The sequence below is a fragment of the Micromys minutus genome (genome assembly GCF_963924665.1).
Source record: "Micromys minutus genome assembly, chromosome: 4".
Lineage (NCBI taxonomy): Eukaryota > Metazoa > Chordata > Mammalia > Rodentia > Muridae > Micromys > Micromys minutus.
The window spans coordinates 46648734-46668469 of NC_137973.1; the positions used below are offsets into that span (position 1 = coordinate 46648734).

The window sequence follows — 19736 nt, forward strand, 5'->3', positions numbered from 1 at the left end:
ATCACAAAATCAAAACTCAAAGCAAAACATGTCAGATGGATAGGTTTGTTAGGAAGAACAGATGATCTAGTGAAAATAGAAGGAAATAGTAGAAGATAAGGGAGTAAGTATGATCAAAGTAATGAAAAATTAGGATACCATGAAACAAATGATATAAGTGATAAAACAGTATATTTGTCAGGATGGCTTAATAAATCTGAGAATTTCTTTTGACAAATAATTTAGTGATATTCTTCTGAAGTATTTCAAAACCCTGAATGTAATTTTCTTATAATTATGTATGCTTTTAATGAGTTTTCACCTTTTTAGGTGTATTGCCGATAGATTTTACTAAATGTGATTGAATTATAAAATTTAAATTACATAAAAGATAGAAAACACAAATGTTGTTAAAAAAAAGAAAAGAAAACACAAATGTTTGATGCTCTTAATTTGTCTTTATTTTAAATTTTATATTTTTGACTCTGCATGGATTGCAATAAATGGGTCTTCATCAGAGTTACTAATAAAAATGTCAGCTCTGCCATCATTGCCAACATAGACTTTTCTTCCAGTGCAATCACCATCAACTTTGTCTCCAGAAATGACATCACAATATGTTCCTGCAGGAAGACCAGTCTGTAGAGTTGTTGACAAAGCCCTGAAAAAGTAAAAAATTAATTATGAAATCAAATTCAGCATAGGCAAAAGTAAGAAAGCAAACTATCTCTAAAATAAATACTTGTCTAAAATTTGTGCTGTATTAATAGAAATTATGATTTAATGTCCAAATCCTAATAAATTATATATACATACATATATATAATGTAACAGTTATAGATATATATGAAAGATATATATCCAGTTTCTGCCCTCATACCTTTCCTTCATGGAGTCAAACCTCTATATCATAAGCACAAATAAATTCTTTCCTGTATAAGTTCCTTGGTCATGTTGTTTAATCCCTACTTCAAAAACAAGACTAATACAATCATCTACATGAACAAAAAATAACTCAGATTTATTCCAAGAGTTTCTCTAAGTATAGTATATATAGGAGGAAATTATTAAAGGAGAAGGAAAAGAAGTATGTATCTTAAATGGAAGGCCAGTCATTGGAGATTGTAGAACTAATCCACATCTGTCTCCTGAGAAAAATTATCAGCCATGGCCAAGCATACAAATGTGTTGAAAAGATTAATCACAAAGAAAAAGAGAATTATTACACAGAGGTAGATATTTTTAGATTGTATGCCAAATAAACAAAAAAATAAAAATTTGAGATACAGAGCTAGGGTGTGATAACTTGACACTAATACTGCCCATCCTTTGACTGATTTTAAGATTTTTAATGAATGTTTATCTTTTGTACAGGTGTCACATGAGTATATGAATGAGAACATGTACATATTACAGTGTAAAAATGCATCAAAAACAACAGCAATATCAAAACTCTACTTAAGATCTACAAAAATTGACAAACACATTAAAAGCAAGCATTTTTTTCTACCATTTTTAGGTCACTATATTTTATATTTTTTTAAATCCAGTAATAAAAAGATATTAAGCTGTAAGTGAACAGAAAGTGAATAGACAGGTCTAAGAGTACAGTAGTATATAATTTTACTTTAAGTGATATCCACTTACCAGTCATCATTGTTGAAGACAATGAATCCTTTGTTTCCTCTGCCAAAAGCTACTTGGTTGCTGCCATTATCCCACCAGTTTGCAAAAGGCTGACCATTGACTACATTCCTGAAGGCAACCATGTTCCTAAAAGCACAATATTATGTGAAATTCTGGTGCTCTTAAACATCAATTTAAAATAAAAGGTTAAAGGATTTCTTTATTAGACAAGATCTGTAGGGGACATCCCACCTTATTTGACGCCATCGATGTTCACAGACCCAGTCATTGCCACAAGTGCTATCTGAGTTAATGGTCACTTCTTTGGTTGCTCCGTTGTTATTTGGTGGTCCAACCCAGTCATTGATATCCTTAATTAAAGGGGGAAACCTCAGGTTTTTAACATGCATGTTGCATTTCCATTGCACTTAACTCAAAGTGTTCTGTTATTTGAGTCTCTATAGTATATACTTAGTGTCCAACTCCTTCTGTATTTATACAGACCACTACTGAGTATTTACTATGTCAGTGTATATACCATAGTTGTCTTATGCCATATTTCATAGAATTATACATTTTTATTCAATCACTGTCATCCATGCAACCGTTTCTTAATAGCTCTCTTCTTTCTTTAATGTCATTAAAATGGCAAGAGATTTAGCATTAGAAGGATGAGGATTAAAGATCAGACTCAGCAGTGCTGACAGGCAGAAAGCAGGCAGAGGTTTACATGCTTCATGGTCCAGCCACAGTGATTGCACTATGATGTGCAAGTATGTGGTAGAAAGATGTGAGAGAAAGAGAAATGAACTGGTTTCAGCACTATGAAGAGCCAGAGCTGGACACATGAGGGTAGAGAAAAATAGCCTTATGTGAGTAACTTGTCCTGCCACTTGAGGCCAAGTTAAAGTATCACTACTGCTGTGGGTATGGTTTGGTTCCATGTAGCAGCAGTAATCTGTGTTGACACCTATGGCACATATTACCACTAACATCTACTAGGACATCCCTGGTATGAGCTGCCACCTGGTATCATGTAGATGTCCACATGCTATAAAGAGATGACTCTGCTCCTCACCAGTGCCCTACTCCAGAGAACATACCCTGAGCCAAACCTGTATAGCTAGTGTAATAGTGCTGGTCCTGATGGCAGGAGTACAGATAAGCTGGTCCCAGGGTGTGAGCCTTGAAGAGCTAGCCCCACCCCTCCTTTGATGCTCAAGGGCATATGCAAACTGGAGAGCACCCAGTATTGATGGTGTACCAGAAATCAGAGGCCTCTGACCAGACAAATTACTCATTGCAATCGACATTTGCAAGTTACCATAAGTGGACAAAGGCAATACTGTGGTGTTTTTTTTTGTTTATCTTGTTCTACTTTCTTTTTTATTTGGGAGGAGGTTGCAGGGGAGTAGGAGAATATGAAATGATGTGGAGATGAGTGGGCTTGGCATGCATGTGTGGAAATCACAATGAATCAATACTTTTTTTCAAAGTTCCAGTATCAATGGCTTTTAAAATCTGATTCAATATACATAAGTTCTTTATGCTCGAGTGTCATTATTTATAAAATAGACATACAGTTTGGTAATATAAAAATAATCAATGTCTGTGAAGTATTTAAATATAATATCAATTGGTTTTATGCCACCTTTTGAATAAAGTGCTAATAAATATATTTTGATATTCTGAATATTTTCCAAAAATTTAATATGCATTTTCTGATTGTCATCACATTTAAACATCTTTTTAAAATAAACATTCTCTCTGCACTCTATAGAGACAAGGTTTCTCCCCTTACCCCAGAGCTGGCCAATTTGATACTTGAGAAATCTGCTGTCTCCACCTGCTGGGCACTTGTGTTACAAGACACCAAATCAGCTCAGCATTGCAAGGCCCCAGGGACCTGAACTCCTATTCTTCCTACAAGAGCATTTCTCTAAATCATCTCCCCAGACCCTTAGCTGCTTTTAAAAAAATTCAGATTAATATATTGCAAAATATTTTGTTACATTTACTACTCTTGAATAAGTCCTCAAATGTATGTGCTTAATTTATTTCATGCATTTTTATAATGTAACCTCAGTTAAACTGAAAAGATCCTTTACATTCGATAGAAAACTAAAAGTAGTTAGTAAATATCTGTCTTGATTAAATAAACAGAAGTTGGTTTTCTCCTTTCAGGTGTTACTATGCACAATCCCCAAACCAAATGCAGAAGGTACAAACTACATTTTCCTTTTCCCTACGTTTTATTTTGTGTTCTTGTGCTTTCATTTTCAAGTTATTATTTCAAACTGATAAAGCAGTAAATAGTTCTATAAACATACTTATAATGATAAAATTGTGTTAAATAAATATCTGATGGCATGTGTCTTGTGTAACAATTTCATGAGAAATAAAAACAGAACAAAAATATATTTAAACTTACTTTTCCATCCTGGAAATATCTTGGCCAACGGTAACTTGACATTACCCGGGTGAAACCATAAGGATGAGCCAACATAAATCCCACAGCCATTTTATAGAGTCTGAAAATTACAAAACAATATTACAATAGAAAACTAGAAATTTTACTATCACTGAAGGACATGTAACAAAAATAATAACTTTACCTAGCATCCCAGAATGTCAGGATAGATGCTCCTCCAGCACCATGTCCTCGCTGATTGTCATGGTTGTCCACAAACACAAGGGCTCTGTCAGAAGGCATCAAACCCCAACCTTCTCCCCAGTTCCTAGTTTTTAAAAATATGTGCACATATTATTGCTTGAAGAAATATTTAGAGTATCCTAAATCTGTATCCCTTTCTATAATCCATTTTCATTTAACTAATGATTCTCTAACTAAATGATTATTCCACAGGAAAATTTTTCCTAGGTAATTAATACATAAGATTGCTTTTGCATTTCATCCACATTGCTCATGTTGATTGACCCAGGAAGATGAAATATTCATATCGCAGTATATACAATGAAAAACCAATAAAAAAGGATTCACTATTGCACTCTGTGTTATAAGCAGTTTAACATTTCAAATTGATTTTTTGCAGTATATGTGTAAGTGCAACAGTAGAACCACACTGCAGTTTTATTTGTGAGCAGTAGAATTTTTCAAGTAAAATCTTGTTTGATTTTAGCAGGTTATAACTACTAAAATCTAGTAGACTCATATCAAAGACAGAAAAAAATCTGTAAGTCATGCTTTGTGTTACTAGAAGGCCTCCTTGTTACTGATATTTAAAATGAAATTTATTGATTCCAGATGATTTTTTATTAGAGGGCAATCAATCTGCTTAGTAGTAAATGTCTTGGTAAATATTTAGTAAATTAAAATGGTATAAGATGATTGTGTTTTGGGATAATATAACAACATATCTGCAACAGACAAAATTACAGTGTGAACATTTACTTTAAGTAGGCCATCTTTTCTCCATCCCACTTGCGCATAACTTTGCCCAATTTTGCTCCATATTTGAATTCTGTCACTCGGCCATTTCCAAAGTACTCATTACTTGACACTGCCTCACCACCAAGGTCAATTACCTAGTAGAGAAATAGGGAGAGACTGTCACTGAATAAAATGATATTAGAATATTTAATGTAAAAATAATATCCTACAAATCCCCTATATTGTTCACATTCAAAGTGGTTTTCCTGCCCATTCCTTTATTAACTGTATACATCAGTACTGCAAGAAATTTAATGACAATATCATTTCTTGTCCAGTAAAAATGGCTGACATATTTCACTTAACATATAATTGAAAATTCAGATATTCAGATTAACAAAGTACCTACTATCAGATAAACAATTTTGGCACATACAAATTCATTTCATACTCCAAAGAAAACAAATACAAATATTCTTAACATTCTTCATATGAAAATTGCCCATAAAAATATTAATCAATTTATCTAGAATTTATGCATTTAATAATACTTAAGACAAGACTAAAGCCTAAAAATACTGACTCGAGTCAGCAACTAAGATTTTATATCTTTGCATAATGGTCCCTGAGTATATACTAAGTGGTGGAATAATGTCACAGGCTAAATAAATTCGCTACATTCCCTTAGACCTTTATTCTGGTAAAGAATTAAATCTATTATATCTAAATAAATGGAAGTTAAATTGCATATTTTATAAAGTACTCAGACATTAACATATTAAATTATGTTTAATATAACCTTCCATCTATCTTCTGTTAACAAAACAATTTCACTTTATATGGACATAATGTATTACATTACCTCTTGATAAATGAAAGGCTTGCTTCCTTGATAAAACCATTTTGTATTTAGATTATGCAGTTTGTCCAAAACTGCCTTTATGTCTCCTGGCCACATGTGCTTAGAAGCATCAAGTCTGAACCCTGCTACACCGATGTCAATGAGATGGTTCATATAGTCAGCCACCTTGGTACGAACATAATCTTTCTCAAGTGCAAGATCCAGAAGGCCAGACAGACGACAATCTCTGACCTGTTCAAACAAACAAACAAAAAGAATTGTGTTGTGTTGTATTGTGTTGTGTGTGTGTGTGTGTGTGTTTGTGTGTGTGTGTGTGTGTGTGTGTGTGTGCGTGTGTCACCTGTTAAGGGAAGTTTCCTTCAACTAAACAAGTATTTACTGATTGGTCTAGAGAACCTGTAGAGACCACATCCAAAGGTTAAGCATGACCCGGTTGAGGGATGCGGTCTCTAGCTTTGAGGTTCACCCAAGTCAAAAATACTAACCCACAATTGTTCCTGTTTAAAGGAAGTGCAGGAACAAAGGGTGAAATACAGACTGAAGGAAAGGCGGTCCAGAGACTGCCCCACCTAGAGATCCAGCCCATCTGCAGGCACCAAACCCAGACACTACTGAGGACTGTCAGGAAGCACTTGCTGACAGCAGCCTGGAAGGCTGTATCCTGAGAGGTTTTGCCAGAGTCTGACAAATGCAGATGCTCACAGCCAATGATCAAAATGAGCATGGGGATGCCAATGGAGAAGTTAGAGAAAGAGGAGCTTGCAAACCTATAGGAAGAACGACAATACCAACCAACTAGACCTCCCTCCCCCAGCTCCCAGGGACTAAACCACCAACCAAAGAATACACATGGAGGAACCGATGGCTTCAGCTGCATATGTAACAGAAAATGGCCTTATTGGGCATTAATAAAAGAAGAGGCCCTTGGTCCTGTGGAGGCTCAGATGCCTCAGCATCGGGGAATTCTAGGGCTGTATGGAAGGAGTGGGTGGGTGGATGTGAAAGCTCTCTCAAGAAGGAGGGGGCTGGGAGATGGGGGATGGGAATGAAATGGGGATTTGCAGAGAAAAAAGAAAGTGGATACATTACATTTGAAATGTAAATAAAGTTACCAAAAAAGAAAAGAAAGCTTCATAAAGCCTTTTCACTGATAACTGGGAACATTTACATTCTATTGTGGATATTTTCCACTATAATGACTGGATGAGAAGTAAATAAAACAGATAGTATTAGTTGGTTGAGGAAACCTTTTGTGTCCTTTCTTTTTCCTTCCCCCTCCACCCCTTGCTTCTCTCATTTGGTACAGGAATAAAACATATATTTAATATTTAGCATCTTTCCTGAGCTATCAAGAGAGTAGGAGAAGAATTTTCAAGATTGACTTGAGCTCCTAACTCCTAGTGATATATTTCATAAGGAGTCTAAACCATGTGTCAAATGGTATCCCAGCAGATCTATGTGCAGAGTAAGACTTATTTCTCTTCTGAATTCTGGTCCTCCCCATCACCTGAGCAGCATCGTTGTAGTTCTCGATGCCTCCACTTCCAGTTCTACATTTCCCATCGTTAAAGTCAAAGCCAGAGTATGGAACGCCGGGAAAGTCCCTGTTGTTTGGGTTGAAATAACTTCCACATGTACTGCTTTGTCCAGCCTGAGCTCCTACTCCACACATGTGGTTAATGACAGCATCCACATAAATACGGACCTGAAGAGAAGAATGTGTACCTCAGTACAGCTTAGAGACCTAAAGTCAAGTTGGTTAAGCTCTGCAGCACACTAATGAAGCACATATATTTAACATATTAGATATGTATTGAACATACTATGTATACTTAAAAATATAGTTATATACATTATATTTTTAGCTTTTTCCCTGTGTAATCAAATGACTAGGGAAAGGTTTTTAAATATTGACTTGAGTTTAAAACTTTTATACTATGTTAACTAAGAAAAATAAGCCACATGTCCAATGCTTTTCCAAAACTACCATGTGCATAATGTATCCCAGATATCATTTTTAATGCTTAACATTTTCAGGATTTATAGAACTAGTATGTGAAAAACCAGAAGCATCATCACAAAAATCAGAGCAAAAATGACATTTTACAAACCTACAGTTAAGTTTCTTCTTAAAAGCAGACATTATTGATTTTGAAAGCAGTTAATCTGCATCTTAATATCTGAATTTTAAAAAGGTAAATATTGTTTTTTATTAAAAGAAGAAATAGTGCAGGTATTGTGGGCAGACCAATAAAGCACCTGAAATAGTAGAAAGTTTGCATCTGAAATTTTAAATTTCTAATCAGAAAAGAGTTGCTAAAAAGTGAGTATAGTTACAAAGATTAAAAGTCAAAGTTTTGTTTTTTAAGTTCTCTTTATTAAATTGTTCATATGAAAGAATTTTTAAAGGTACCCATACATCAGTAGTTAATTTTGGGTTATAGCTAAAATATAAAGAAAGACATTTAAAAGTGTGAAGCTTTTTGCTCAAGAAGAATAAGAAACAAACAGAACGTGATTTTGCATAAACTGACTTCAAAGGTCATATAACTTCACTTACACCAACATTGTTGCACCTGTTCACCATGTCCCTGAATTCATCTTCATTTCCAGACCTAGAGCATATTTTGTAGCTAATTGGTTGATATCTTTCCCACCACGGTCTTGAAGGGCTGTTGACTACAATATTTTCATTGGGTGGAGAGACCTACAAGTAAACAAGTTAAGATAATCAGCTTATGGCTTACATTACATAAATCCTGCAGAAAACTATCAATGGTCTTGCAGTTCTTAATCAGTATAAACTCATTTCCATTGTTTTAGAATCACTGAAAACTTTGACAGCACAATAGGCAGGGCCTCTTGATGTCTAGAAACAACCTATAATTTGCCATCCCAACCATTTCTTCTTCCTCATGAAAGTTATGTGTGAACTGAAATATTGTTTCATAATAATTAAAATAAATTAAAAAACAATTTTATACAAGCAGAGTACACTATTACCTGCACACCTGCAAATCCATTAGGAGCTAAGTATCGCTCACACTCCTTGGCAATATCAACCCAGCGCCACTCGAACAGGTGGACAATAGCAGTTCGTCCATATTGAGTATGTGGGTCATATTGGGCCCAGCAGAAGCCAGTGAGGAAAAGCAGCACAAAAATTTTCATTTTTCTTTGAAAAAATATATAATGAAATAAATATCAACACAAATCAATATTTCAATACTCGTTATTTATAAACTGTAAGCAATTACCAATAACAATGTTAAAATATAAAAACATTTAAAAACTTTCTCAGGAAAACTATCTAAATGCTTTGTGAATTTTTAATAAATCTTAATGTTTTTTAATGAACAAACATTATGCCTTTTCAGAAATGAAGGTGTGTTTGCTTGTGCATGCATGTATATGTATGTTTGGGTGAGTTTTATAGGGTGTTTCTGCATTATTTGATTTATACTATATAACACCATGGCATCATTCACTCAGGAGAATTACAACTGGAGCCTTTTATAGTTTTAAGTATCTCTATAAAATTATGTTATATGTCCTTTCCAAATATAAACAGAGTAATCAATTAATCTCTAGTTTCTTCTTCTACAAAATGTTGCTGTCAGGAATGCCTACACATATGCACTTAAAACATTTAAGAAGCATTAATAATAAGAACAAAAATATCAGCAAGACTAAAGCTCATCTAAAAAGTGGAAAGGTAAAATGAGATTATGTCAGAGGGCCAAGTGGACCAAGACTTCCAGGAAATGAAGAAAGAGCTATCAAAGCTATAAAGGGAAAAACTTATGATAAAAATGTAATTAAAGTTGACTCCTGCCAGCATAGAAAAACCAGGTTATAGATATGTAAATATGGAAATGGTGGGTCATTGGGAAAACTTTTATAACTCTGCACGAATGAGGTAAGTGACTTGTCACATGAACAGAGCGGGTTACTGTTTAAAAAAAATAACAGGTCTGTGTAGTAACTGAAACCTGAGAGCAAGTAAAAAAATAGAAATGCTAGCATGAAGGTATTTGAAGGTGATATCACTTATTAAGATGATGAAATGAGAAAGTACCAGGTCTGTTCCAAGGTATAAGGAGTAACTTTTTGATGTGTGACAGCTTTTTTAAGTTAGGCCATTAAAGTCTGTTTGATTTATATATAGATATATTTAGATCTACACATTCACCTTCCTAAACCAAAGTTATTAAAGATGTATTTCATTTCTAATATTTCTAGGCCCAAAAAATAAATAGTAAACACATGTACTCAGTAAATGTCCATAAGATGCATGTAACAGGTTCTAAGAATCATGTAAAAAAAGGACATGAATTATATCCAAATCTATAGTAAATAAGCACTATATCATAAAACATATACTATACTCAGTTCTTTTACTTGCATATACACACACAAACACACAAACAAACACACACACACACACACAAATAACAAGCTAAACTAAGTCATACAGGCTTATGTAATTGTTGACAGTAACAGAATTTGGGAATATATCTATCTAAAAATCAGTATTTTCTTTGTTTCCTCAAAATTTCTAAGGTTCTACTTTATAATATGATATCCACTGAATCACATTAAATAGTGAGATAATCAAGAAAATTACAATGAAATCAGGACAAAAAATGTAGTCCATCCTTTATAACTATTTAATATGGCATTGGAAGCTATAGCTAGGGCAATAACAAAACAGAAGAAGATCAAGAGCATAAAAATTGAATGGAAAAAGTCAAAGGATTATTATTTGCAAATGATATCTTTTTATAGATAAGTGAACCAAAAATTCCCCTGAGAAATTTCTATAACTGATTTTTTAAAAAATCTCAGCAAAGTTGGACAGATACAACATCAACTTCATAACAAAAAAAAAAAAAATCTCAATAGTCTTATGATATTCAATTGACCAATGGACTGCGAAAGCAATCATAAAAGGGGCACTTTCCATAGTAGACTTAAATGATATAAAATATGTTGGTATTACTCTAGCCAAGGGAGTGAAAGACTTGTAGCCAAACACTTCAAGTTTTTGAAAATATAAATTAAAGAAGGTATTAGAAGATGAAAAGATCCACCATACACCTGCATTGGTAGGACTGACTTCCTAAAAATGGCCATCCTCCAAAACTCAGTCTACAGATTCAGTGCAATTCCTATCAAAATTCCAACACAATACTTACCAGACATTAAAAGGAATTCACAACTTGATGTAGAAAAACAAAAACCCCGGATAGCAAAAACGATCCTGAACAATAAAAGACCTGCTAGATATCCCACCGTTCCCAGGTTTGGATTGAATTACAGAGCTGTATAATGTCCACATGATTTTGGCATATAAACAGATGGGTGGCTCAGAGTAATCAAATTAAATACTGACACATAACTGAATGCACATGTGGAACATGATTTTTGAAAAAGAGCCAAAACTATACAATAAATAATGATACCATTCTTAAAACCCGGTGTTCATCAATCTGAATGTTTCTGTTAGAAGAATGCAAATAGATACATAGTCATCATCTTGAATAAGACTCGAGTCCCTGAAGATCAGAGTGAGAAATAGCCTTGAACTCATTGGCACAAGAAATGCCTTTCTGCACAGAAAACTATTAGCATAGTCACCAAAATTAATTATTATTAAGTGAGACTTTATAAAATTGAAAAGCTTATGTAAATTGAACAAAGTGGCTGCCTACAGAAAAGGAAAAAAATTACCTATTCCACATCTGATAGACATCTAATGACACACACACACACACACACACACACACACACATATATATGTATATATATATATATATATATATATATATATATATATATATATATACATTGACCTATACATATATATTACACTGATAAAAATGGGAAAATAAATCTAAACAAAGAATTCTCAATAAGGTATCTCAAGGGCATGCAAAACACTGTTTAAAATAAAATCTGCAACATCCTTAGTAATAAGGAAAATGCAAATCAAAGCTATTTTGAGATTCTATCTCGCACTTGTCAGAATGGCTAAAATCAATAACACACATGATAGCTCGTGCTGGCAAAGATGTGAATCAAAGAGCACACATGATTTCATTTCTAGGGGGAATACAAACTTATATAGCCATTCATGATCATTGTGACTATATTAATACTTGCCAGAAAATAAAAAGAGCCCAAGGTACTTCTAAACACAAGAATAAAAAAGAACATATGGTGCATTTACACAATAAAATATTGCTGAGTTCTCACACACATACACAAAAATGCCATTATAAAATTTACAAATGAATTGATGGACCTAGAAAACCATTTTGAGTGAGGTAAACCAGACTCAGAAAGATAAATAATGTGTTTATTAACTTATAAAGCAATAGAGGCCATTAAGTAAAAGAATACAATCTGTATACTCAGGGTAAGTTAAAATGGAAGGTAGTAGGGGCAATGCAGGAATCTTGAGAAGGACAGATATAATAGATTTTATAAACAGATTGGAGGTGAGTAATGACAGAAATAGGGGAGACCAGGTTTGGTGCTATGGTGGATTTAGGGTAAAGAGAGAGCATGGAAAGAAATGGCAGGAATTGGGAGTTTAGGGGTGATTTAGAAACCTAGTAAAGAATAAATTTCCTGGAATCTATGAAGATGATACTAATGAAGATCTCAGTAATGAGTGCATCAACTAGCCATCTCTCATAGCCAAACAAGGCTTCCAGCAGAGAGACAAGGGTGCTTTGAATTGTGGATGGACAAGGATGCCAACTGGAATGCTCCAGACAGCCCATGCTGTTGTTCAAACAAAGGTATTTTTTCTCTGCAAACTTTAAGTGGGACCTGTTACACATACACACACAACTAACAGAATATGGAGATTTTGAGCTGGTACCTCATGGAGCCTTTACTTCTACATTCTAGTGTCTTTTGTATAGCATGATACTTTACACACTACAAAAAGAACAGGAATCCAAGGCTCATACCTAAACATAATGAAATCAATATACAGGAAAACCAGTAGCCAAAATCAAACTTAATGGTGGGGAACTTGAAGCAATCCCACTAAAATCAGAGATTCGATAAGGCTGCTCACTCTCCCCCTACCTATTCAACATAGTACTGAAGTCCTGGCTGGAGAAATTAGAGAGCAAAAAGAAATCAAAGGGATACAAATTGGAAAGCAATATGTAAAAACATCACTATTTGCAGATGACATGATAGTGTACTTAAACGACCCCAAAAATTCCACCAGAGAACTACAACTGATAAACAAGCTCAGCAAAGCGGCTGGACATACAATTAACTTAAAGAAATCAGTAGCCATCCTCTACTCAAAAAACATACATGCAGAGAAAGAAATTATGGAAAAGATACCCCTCACAATAGTCACAAACAACATGAAATACCTTGGTGTGACTCTAACTAAGCAAGTAAAGGACCTGATTGACAAGAACTTCAAATCTCTAAAGAAGCATATCAAGGAAGATGTCAGAAAATGGACAGATTTCCCATGCTCATGGATTAGAAGGATTAACATGGTAAAAATGGCCATCCTACCAAAAGCAATCTACAGTTTCAATGCAATCCCAATCAAAATTCCAACCCAATTCTTCAGAGAGTTGAAAAGAGCAATGTGCAATTTCATCTGGAATAACAAAAGACCTAGAATAGTGAAATCCATTCTCAACAACAAGAAAACATCTGCTGGAATCACTATTCCTGACCTCAAGCTATAATATAAGGCAATTGTGCTAAAAACAGCATGATACTGGTAGAGTGATAGGCACATTGATCAATGGAATAGAATAGAAGATCCAGAAATGAGCCCTCACATATACGGTCACTTAATTTTTGACAAAGGAGCTGTAAAGATTTAGTGGAAAGGGGACAGCCTCTTCAACAAATGGTGCTGGTCCAACCTGCACTCAGCATGCAGAAGAATGAAAATAGAACCTTTCTTATCCCCTTGTACAAAGCTCAAGTGTAAGTGGATCAAAGATCTCCACATTAAACCAGATACACTGAAATTATTAGAAGAGAAATTAGAGAAAACCATAGAACACATAGGCACAGGAGAATATTTCCTGAACAGAACACCAATGGCTCATGCTCTAAGGTCAAATATCAACAAATGGAAATTAATGAGATTGCAAAATTTCTGTATGGCTAAGAACACTGTCAAGAAAACAAAACAGCAGCAAAGAGATTGAGAAAAGATCTTTACCAACCCCACATCTGATAGAGGCCTAATATCCAAGGTAAACACAGAACTCAAGAAGTGAGACACCAGAGAATCAAACAACCCTATTAAAAATGGGGTACAGAGCTAAACAAAATGTTCTCAATTGAGGAATATTGAATGGCTGAGAAGCATCTAAGAAAGTGCTCAACATCATTACCCATCAGGGAAATGCAAATCAAAATTACCCTGAGATTCCACCTCACACCAACCAGAATGACTAAGATAAAAAATTCAGATGACAGCAGATGCTGGCCAGGACGCGGAGAAAGAAGAAAACTTCTCCATTGTTGGTGGGGTTATAAACTGGTACAACAACTCTGGAAATCAGTCTGGGCAATTCCTCAGAAAATTGGACATAGTATTACCCGAAGACCCAGTTATCCCACTTCTGGGCATATACCCCAGAGATGTTCCAACATACAACAAAGACACATGCACCACAATGTTCATAGCAGCTCTATTTATAATAGCAAGAAGCTGGAAAGAACCCAGATATCCTTCGGTAGATGAATGGATACAAAAATTGTGGTACATTTACACAACAGAGTACTACTCATTTATCAGAAATAATGACTTTATGAAATTCTCAAGAAAATGGATGCATCTAGAGAATATCATCCTGAGTGAGATAACCCAGTCACAAAAGAACAGACATAATATGCTGTCACTGATAATGGGACACTAACTCCAGAAAGCTCTGAATATGCCAGAAACAACTCACAGACTATATGAAGTTCAAGAAAAAACAAAGGCCAAAAATAGTAAAATGAAAAAAGAAAATGAAAAAACCATTATGCTTAATCTTTACACACCAAGAAAAAACTTTGACTATTTCCAGGTTACATTTTGTTTTACATACACTTTATGCTCATTGTAACTAGTAAGATCTTAATGCACACTATCAAACCTTTAAAAAAATCAAGTACTGACAAAATTGTATTCATATACTTTTATGCAGAAATGCTTAAAATCTGTACATTTACCTTTGTGTTTTTAAAAATAGTTGTTCAATTTATTAAAAAATATATTTTTAATTAAAATCCATAATTTTATTTTTTAAAAATCCTGTTGTTTTATTAAGGTGGTAGTAGTGTGTGCAGACAAAAGCTTTTTCCAGAAATTGTACATTTTAAAAGCAAAACCACAGTGCTCAAGGGGTGATGAATGCACTATGAGTATTTGAGCGCACAAGACAATATGTCTATCGTTATCGCCAGTGATCTTGGTTGCCCAACAACAAAAACAGCAATAGCTTATTGCTCAAAACAACACTGTCTTTGAATACAGAACACATAAATTGAGCTGTACTGAGCTGGGTGCTTCCTCCAGACTGAATAGATTTTATAATATAGGAAATGATTGAGAGAGAAACTTCAGCCATGATCTGATACACTTTTGAACTCTGTAATATAATACCAATACTCCAGCCAAGATGTATTAATAACATAATAGTTCCAGGGACTTTCTGATTGGATTCTAGGACTTTTCCACAAGCAGGATGCTCATTTTAATCTGGTCAAGTGTTTATGGCCTGGGAGATAATGGGTTCAATGTTAGAATCTACTAACAATATTTTATTGAGCAAACATGTAGTTGTAGTTGAATTGCTTTCTAAATATTTACATTTACAACCACAGATTGGTATAAGTATCAGCTTTAGTTGACGAACTTATTTAGCAGTGTAGACAGTCAAAGCAATGATTCCTACTCTTCAAAGGGTTGATAATAATGAATTCAGACTGTTCTGCTCTAAACAGGACATTTTTATAACCCACAACATGCCCCAGAAAACATCATGAAAAAGGGTCTGAAAGGATCTGAAGAGTTTGGCCCTGGAGACATGGCTATGCATTAACAGTATCTCCTGGTCTTCTAAAGGACCTGGATTTGATTTCCAGCAGCCATATCGCAACTCAGAAACATGAGTAACTCCAGTTCCTGGGAATACGACTTCATCTTCTAGCCTCTGAAGGTATTGTATGTGCAAGTGCATAGCTTTACAAACAAGCAAAGTATTTAAACATATATTTTTAAAGAGCATAACATCTGGAGAATGGAGTGAAGTAATAATTCTCATCTGGATATTACATTATTAGCAAATATAATCAGCACAAAACACACACAGAAAAATAAAAGATACATAAAAGGAAAAGTTAAGAAGACACCGAGAGTGTGGGTATAGGAGTATGAGAAGAGTGAAGAGAATATGATCATAATAACTTGTAAGCAAGTAAGAAATTATAAATAATAACAATATCAAATAGAGTTACAGATTCACTTTAGTCACTAAACCTGTTACATATTTGTAGCCTTGTGTTATATATGATATGTGTGTGTTTGATTATACATTATATGAATATATGTTACTCTTCAATAGGAATATATAATTTTGATAATATATTATAACATTTGATACCATCCTAACAACAAAACAGTTCCTCTCATGAAGTACAAATGCTTACGTTTTCAACAAAGCATATTCAATATTTATCACTACTTTGTAGTGTTACAATACTTATACATGGTGCACACTTATTAAAACTAATAGTTGTTTCTTAAAATATGTGTGTATTAAGTTTTATGGTCCTCATCATAGCTTATTTTGGAGGCTTACATGTCTTTCCCTGTAGTGATTCACAAGATATTTTATATGCCATTTTGAACTATATTCACTCATAGATTATAAATAAAAACTGCATAATTATCAAAAACTCTGTATGGAAATGCTGACAACCCTAATATGATTAGTGTTTGAATACTATTGAATTGCCAAATAGTATCCCATAAATATGTATAATGTGAATGAAAATGTGAAAGAAGAATTAACAATCTTATCTAATATTAAGAAAGAAAACTGAAAATTATACATCATATTTCAAAAGCAATTATTATTGTTTTTTTGGTTCTTAAACTATTGTTTTTTAATTTTTTTGAAATAAAATAGGTGTCTTATTATTTCCATATTAATATTACAAAGAAAAGACTCTAATATAAATTCAGGATTTTTTTTTCACCAGCTCTCATAAATTTAGGCATTTAGCTGAAACTCTTCTTATGGATATCAAAGTCAAAGAATCTAAAGACACTAAGTTAACATTAATAAATTTAATAGTTAAATGTTAAGAAAAAATGCAGTCAATTCTAAATTATTTCTCTAATCTCTTTGTTTGCATATACAAATAATCATTATTTACAAAATTAATTTCCTTATTATATTCTCCTGAAATTTATGGCAAACTACAACATTATAAAATACAAATAAATTAACAATGGTAACTAAGAAACAGCTTATTTATTCTTGCTATTTGTAGTTAGTAGCCCAGAGAATACATAGATAAGTATCTTTATAGTGAAAACTGCAATGATTTATATTCACATGCAGTTTTATCATCTGTATTGACATTATCATCTATTAACATTATCTTTAGTGTTGAAATTTTCTGTGTTTTATTTTTTAATTCCAAAGTATTAGGAAGATATATTTCATAAAGGTAATCAAGTTATGGTTGCTTTACTTAAACACATTCATAATTCATCTGATGTTTTACCTTGCATTCTCTCTCAAAACTGTAGTCATTTTCCTACCAATACTTCGCAGGAGAAAAACATACCAACTGAAGCTTAGCATAAGTTGCATAGTCTCTAGAGTTAAAGATAAGTTTGGAGCCAATGCTCAGCAGTGTTTCCAAAACAAATAGTACGACTGTGCTGCTGGGCAAGCCACGTGTTCTGTCAACAAGCCAAAAAATGACCTTGAAACCCAGAAACCCTAAATGACAGCAATCAAAGCATAAAAAATAAAGATAAACCTCTAATTAAATATAAAGAGGGACGAAAGTAAAAATAAAATCATATATTTTAAGAGTAACTTACCACATCAACTTGTATAAGTCAGCAACCCTCCAAATCTAGAGTTTAGTTTGGGTCAAATGTAAACAATCGAAATCTCACTATTTTGGTTTCGATTTCTTCTCAATTCAAACAAAAAGCCAGATTAGAATTTTATAAATTTGTGTCCTTTCACTGTCCTCTCTTTCAAACCTTATGTAATTCTCCAATTAAGGATTCTGCCAGCACTGTGATCTGAGCCCTACGGCGACCTCCGTGGGATTGGGCACCACCACCCTGGTGTCCTTTGGAAGCCACTGCCTTCCCGCAGCTGCTGCTTTACCTCCTGTATTACAACATAATTCAACACTGCTTTCTCAGCAAAAAAAAATCCTCTTCTACTTTCAACTTTTCCTCCAAATCACTTTTATACAATATCGTGGTAAAGTCTGGTAAAATAAGTTTAAAGATCACATTAGTTTATCATTGAGCCAAATGAAATCAATAAAATAAATGCAAACATGACAGGAACAGATTCAGTGAATCAAAGGTCTGTTGTGAGGTCTGAGTTTATCACCTCCTGCTTCTGTTCTGTATAATTACTTGGTTTTGTTCCATAGCTTTCAAGTGTACTCCTAAATTGATACCGTGAGATTTTATGTAGGCACTTAGTGCTATGAATTTTTCTCTTAGCACAACTTTCATTGTGTTCTTTAAGTTTTGGGTTTGCTGTGTATTCCTTTTCATTGAATTCTAAAGAGTAACCCATTTTTGAATTTTAATTTTGGCCCAGTTTCCATTCAGTAGAGTGATACTCAATTTCCATGAGTGACTTTTAAAAATGTTTTAAATGGATATTTTCAGGACTTTAAAAAAATGACTAAAACATATTTTCTCTACTGATTAATAAAGACATGTGGTTTCTATGAGCAATTTAATTTGCATGTTCTCATAGCTTTCACTTTTAGAAGATGTATCATGCTCAAATGGGAATAAATCAGTTGTAAAATTTTAACAATGAAAGAATGTTTTGTAATAAATTAATTCAGTCATTTCAGGTTGAAATTGAGAACCAATGCAATTGCCCATATTTATTAAACACCTGCCCCTGCCTTTTATTGTCCTGGATATTTTTTCTAGAACTCTTTGGATGCTAGGAAAGCTCTCTAGCAGAGATACAAGTTTCAAAAAATTCTGAAAAAAACTTTTTTTCCACATTAATTAAACTATCCTTAGCACATTGTTTTTTCTTAATTTTTTTGGTTTGTTATTGAAAGACACATTCATTATTATCTAATTTCTATGGAACATAAGATGAAAAATAGACAAATGTCATATGCTTAAATAGCAAATTTTAAGTTAAACAGCAATTTTACAAAGTAAATGATTGAAAAATAATTCTCGAATATCTATGATACTACTGTAATTACTAATTTATGATTACTTAAATGTGCACCAGAAGAAATATTGAAAAAGAAACAATAAACTAGATCACTATTTTAAAAATGCATTATAAAAATACTGAAGATGTAAGGGCTCTGGGTACTAAATAAAAATAGAAAGGAATCTGATACTGAATGAGCAGGCCTTTTCAACAAGAAGCAGTGGTCAGAAATCACACAGCTTAACTAACTAACATAAAATGTTTATTTTTCAAACATAAAGGCAAAATTAAAGATACATACTATAGTCTAAATTTCTGTTAGAGTGTGAAAATATTTTCAATTATACACTATAATCGAAAAAATATATTGCAAATTGCTATGTTTTTAAAGAAAATTTTGTACATTATAGTACAAAATCTACTA

The 19736-nt window shown here is 33.5% G+C and overlaps 1 protein-coding gene across 2 annotated transcripts; it reads right to left on the bottom strand.

The window, feature by feature from the left end:
- Nucleotides 1-417: 417 nt before the first annotated feature.
- LOC308419494 (alpha-amylase 1) lies at nt 418-18195 on the bottom strand. Of its 2 annotated transcripts, none has more exons than XM_080915236.1 (11): nt 17974-18195; nt 8862-9033; nt 8419-8565; nt 7366-7563; nt 5859-6089; nt 5018-5151; nt 4221-4343; nt 4037-4136; nt 1858-1976; nt 1627-1752; nt 418-640 (listed from the first exon to the last, which is right to left on the bottom strand). In XM_080915236.1, exons 2-11 carry the CDS (start codon nt 9027-9029, stop codon nt 451-453), a joined length of 1536 nt encoding a protein of 511 aa, XP_080771362.1. In that variant the 5' UTR covers nt 9030-9033; nt 17974-18195; the 3' UTR covers nt 418-450. The 2 variants fall into 2 exon arrangements, with proteins under 2 accessions (XP_080771362.1, XP_080771361.1); XM_080915235.1 differs by lacking the exon at nt 17974-18195 and adding an exon at nt 17649-17764.
- Between the last annotated feature and the right edge of the window lie 1541 nt (nt 18196-19736).

What these genes read in the sequence shown, in the direction of transcription:
- LOC308419494 (XM_080915235.1), bottom strand. Translation starts at nt 17,737, where the DNA reads ATGCAACTTATGCTAAGCTTCAGTTGGTATGTTTTTCTCCTGCGAAGT. An exon ending in ACAGGTGCAACAATGTTGGT is followed by an intron (nt 7,564 to 8,418) that starts GTAAGTGAAGTT and finishes TCTTCTCTTCAG; the next exon opens with GTCCGTATTTATGTGGATGC. An exon ending in ACTACAACGATGCTGCTCAG is followed by an intron (nt 6,090 to 7,365) that starts GTGATGGGGAGG and finishes TTGTTTGAACAG; the next exon opens with GTCAGAGATTGTCGTCTGTC.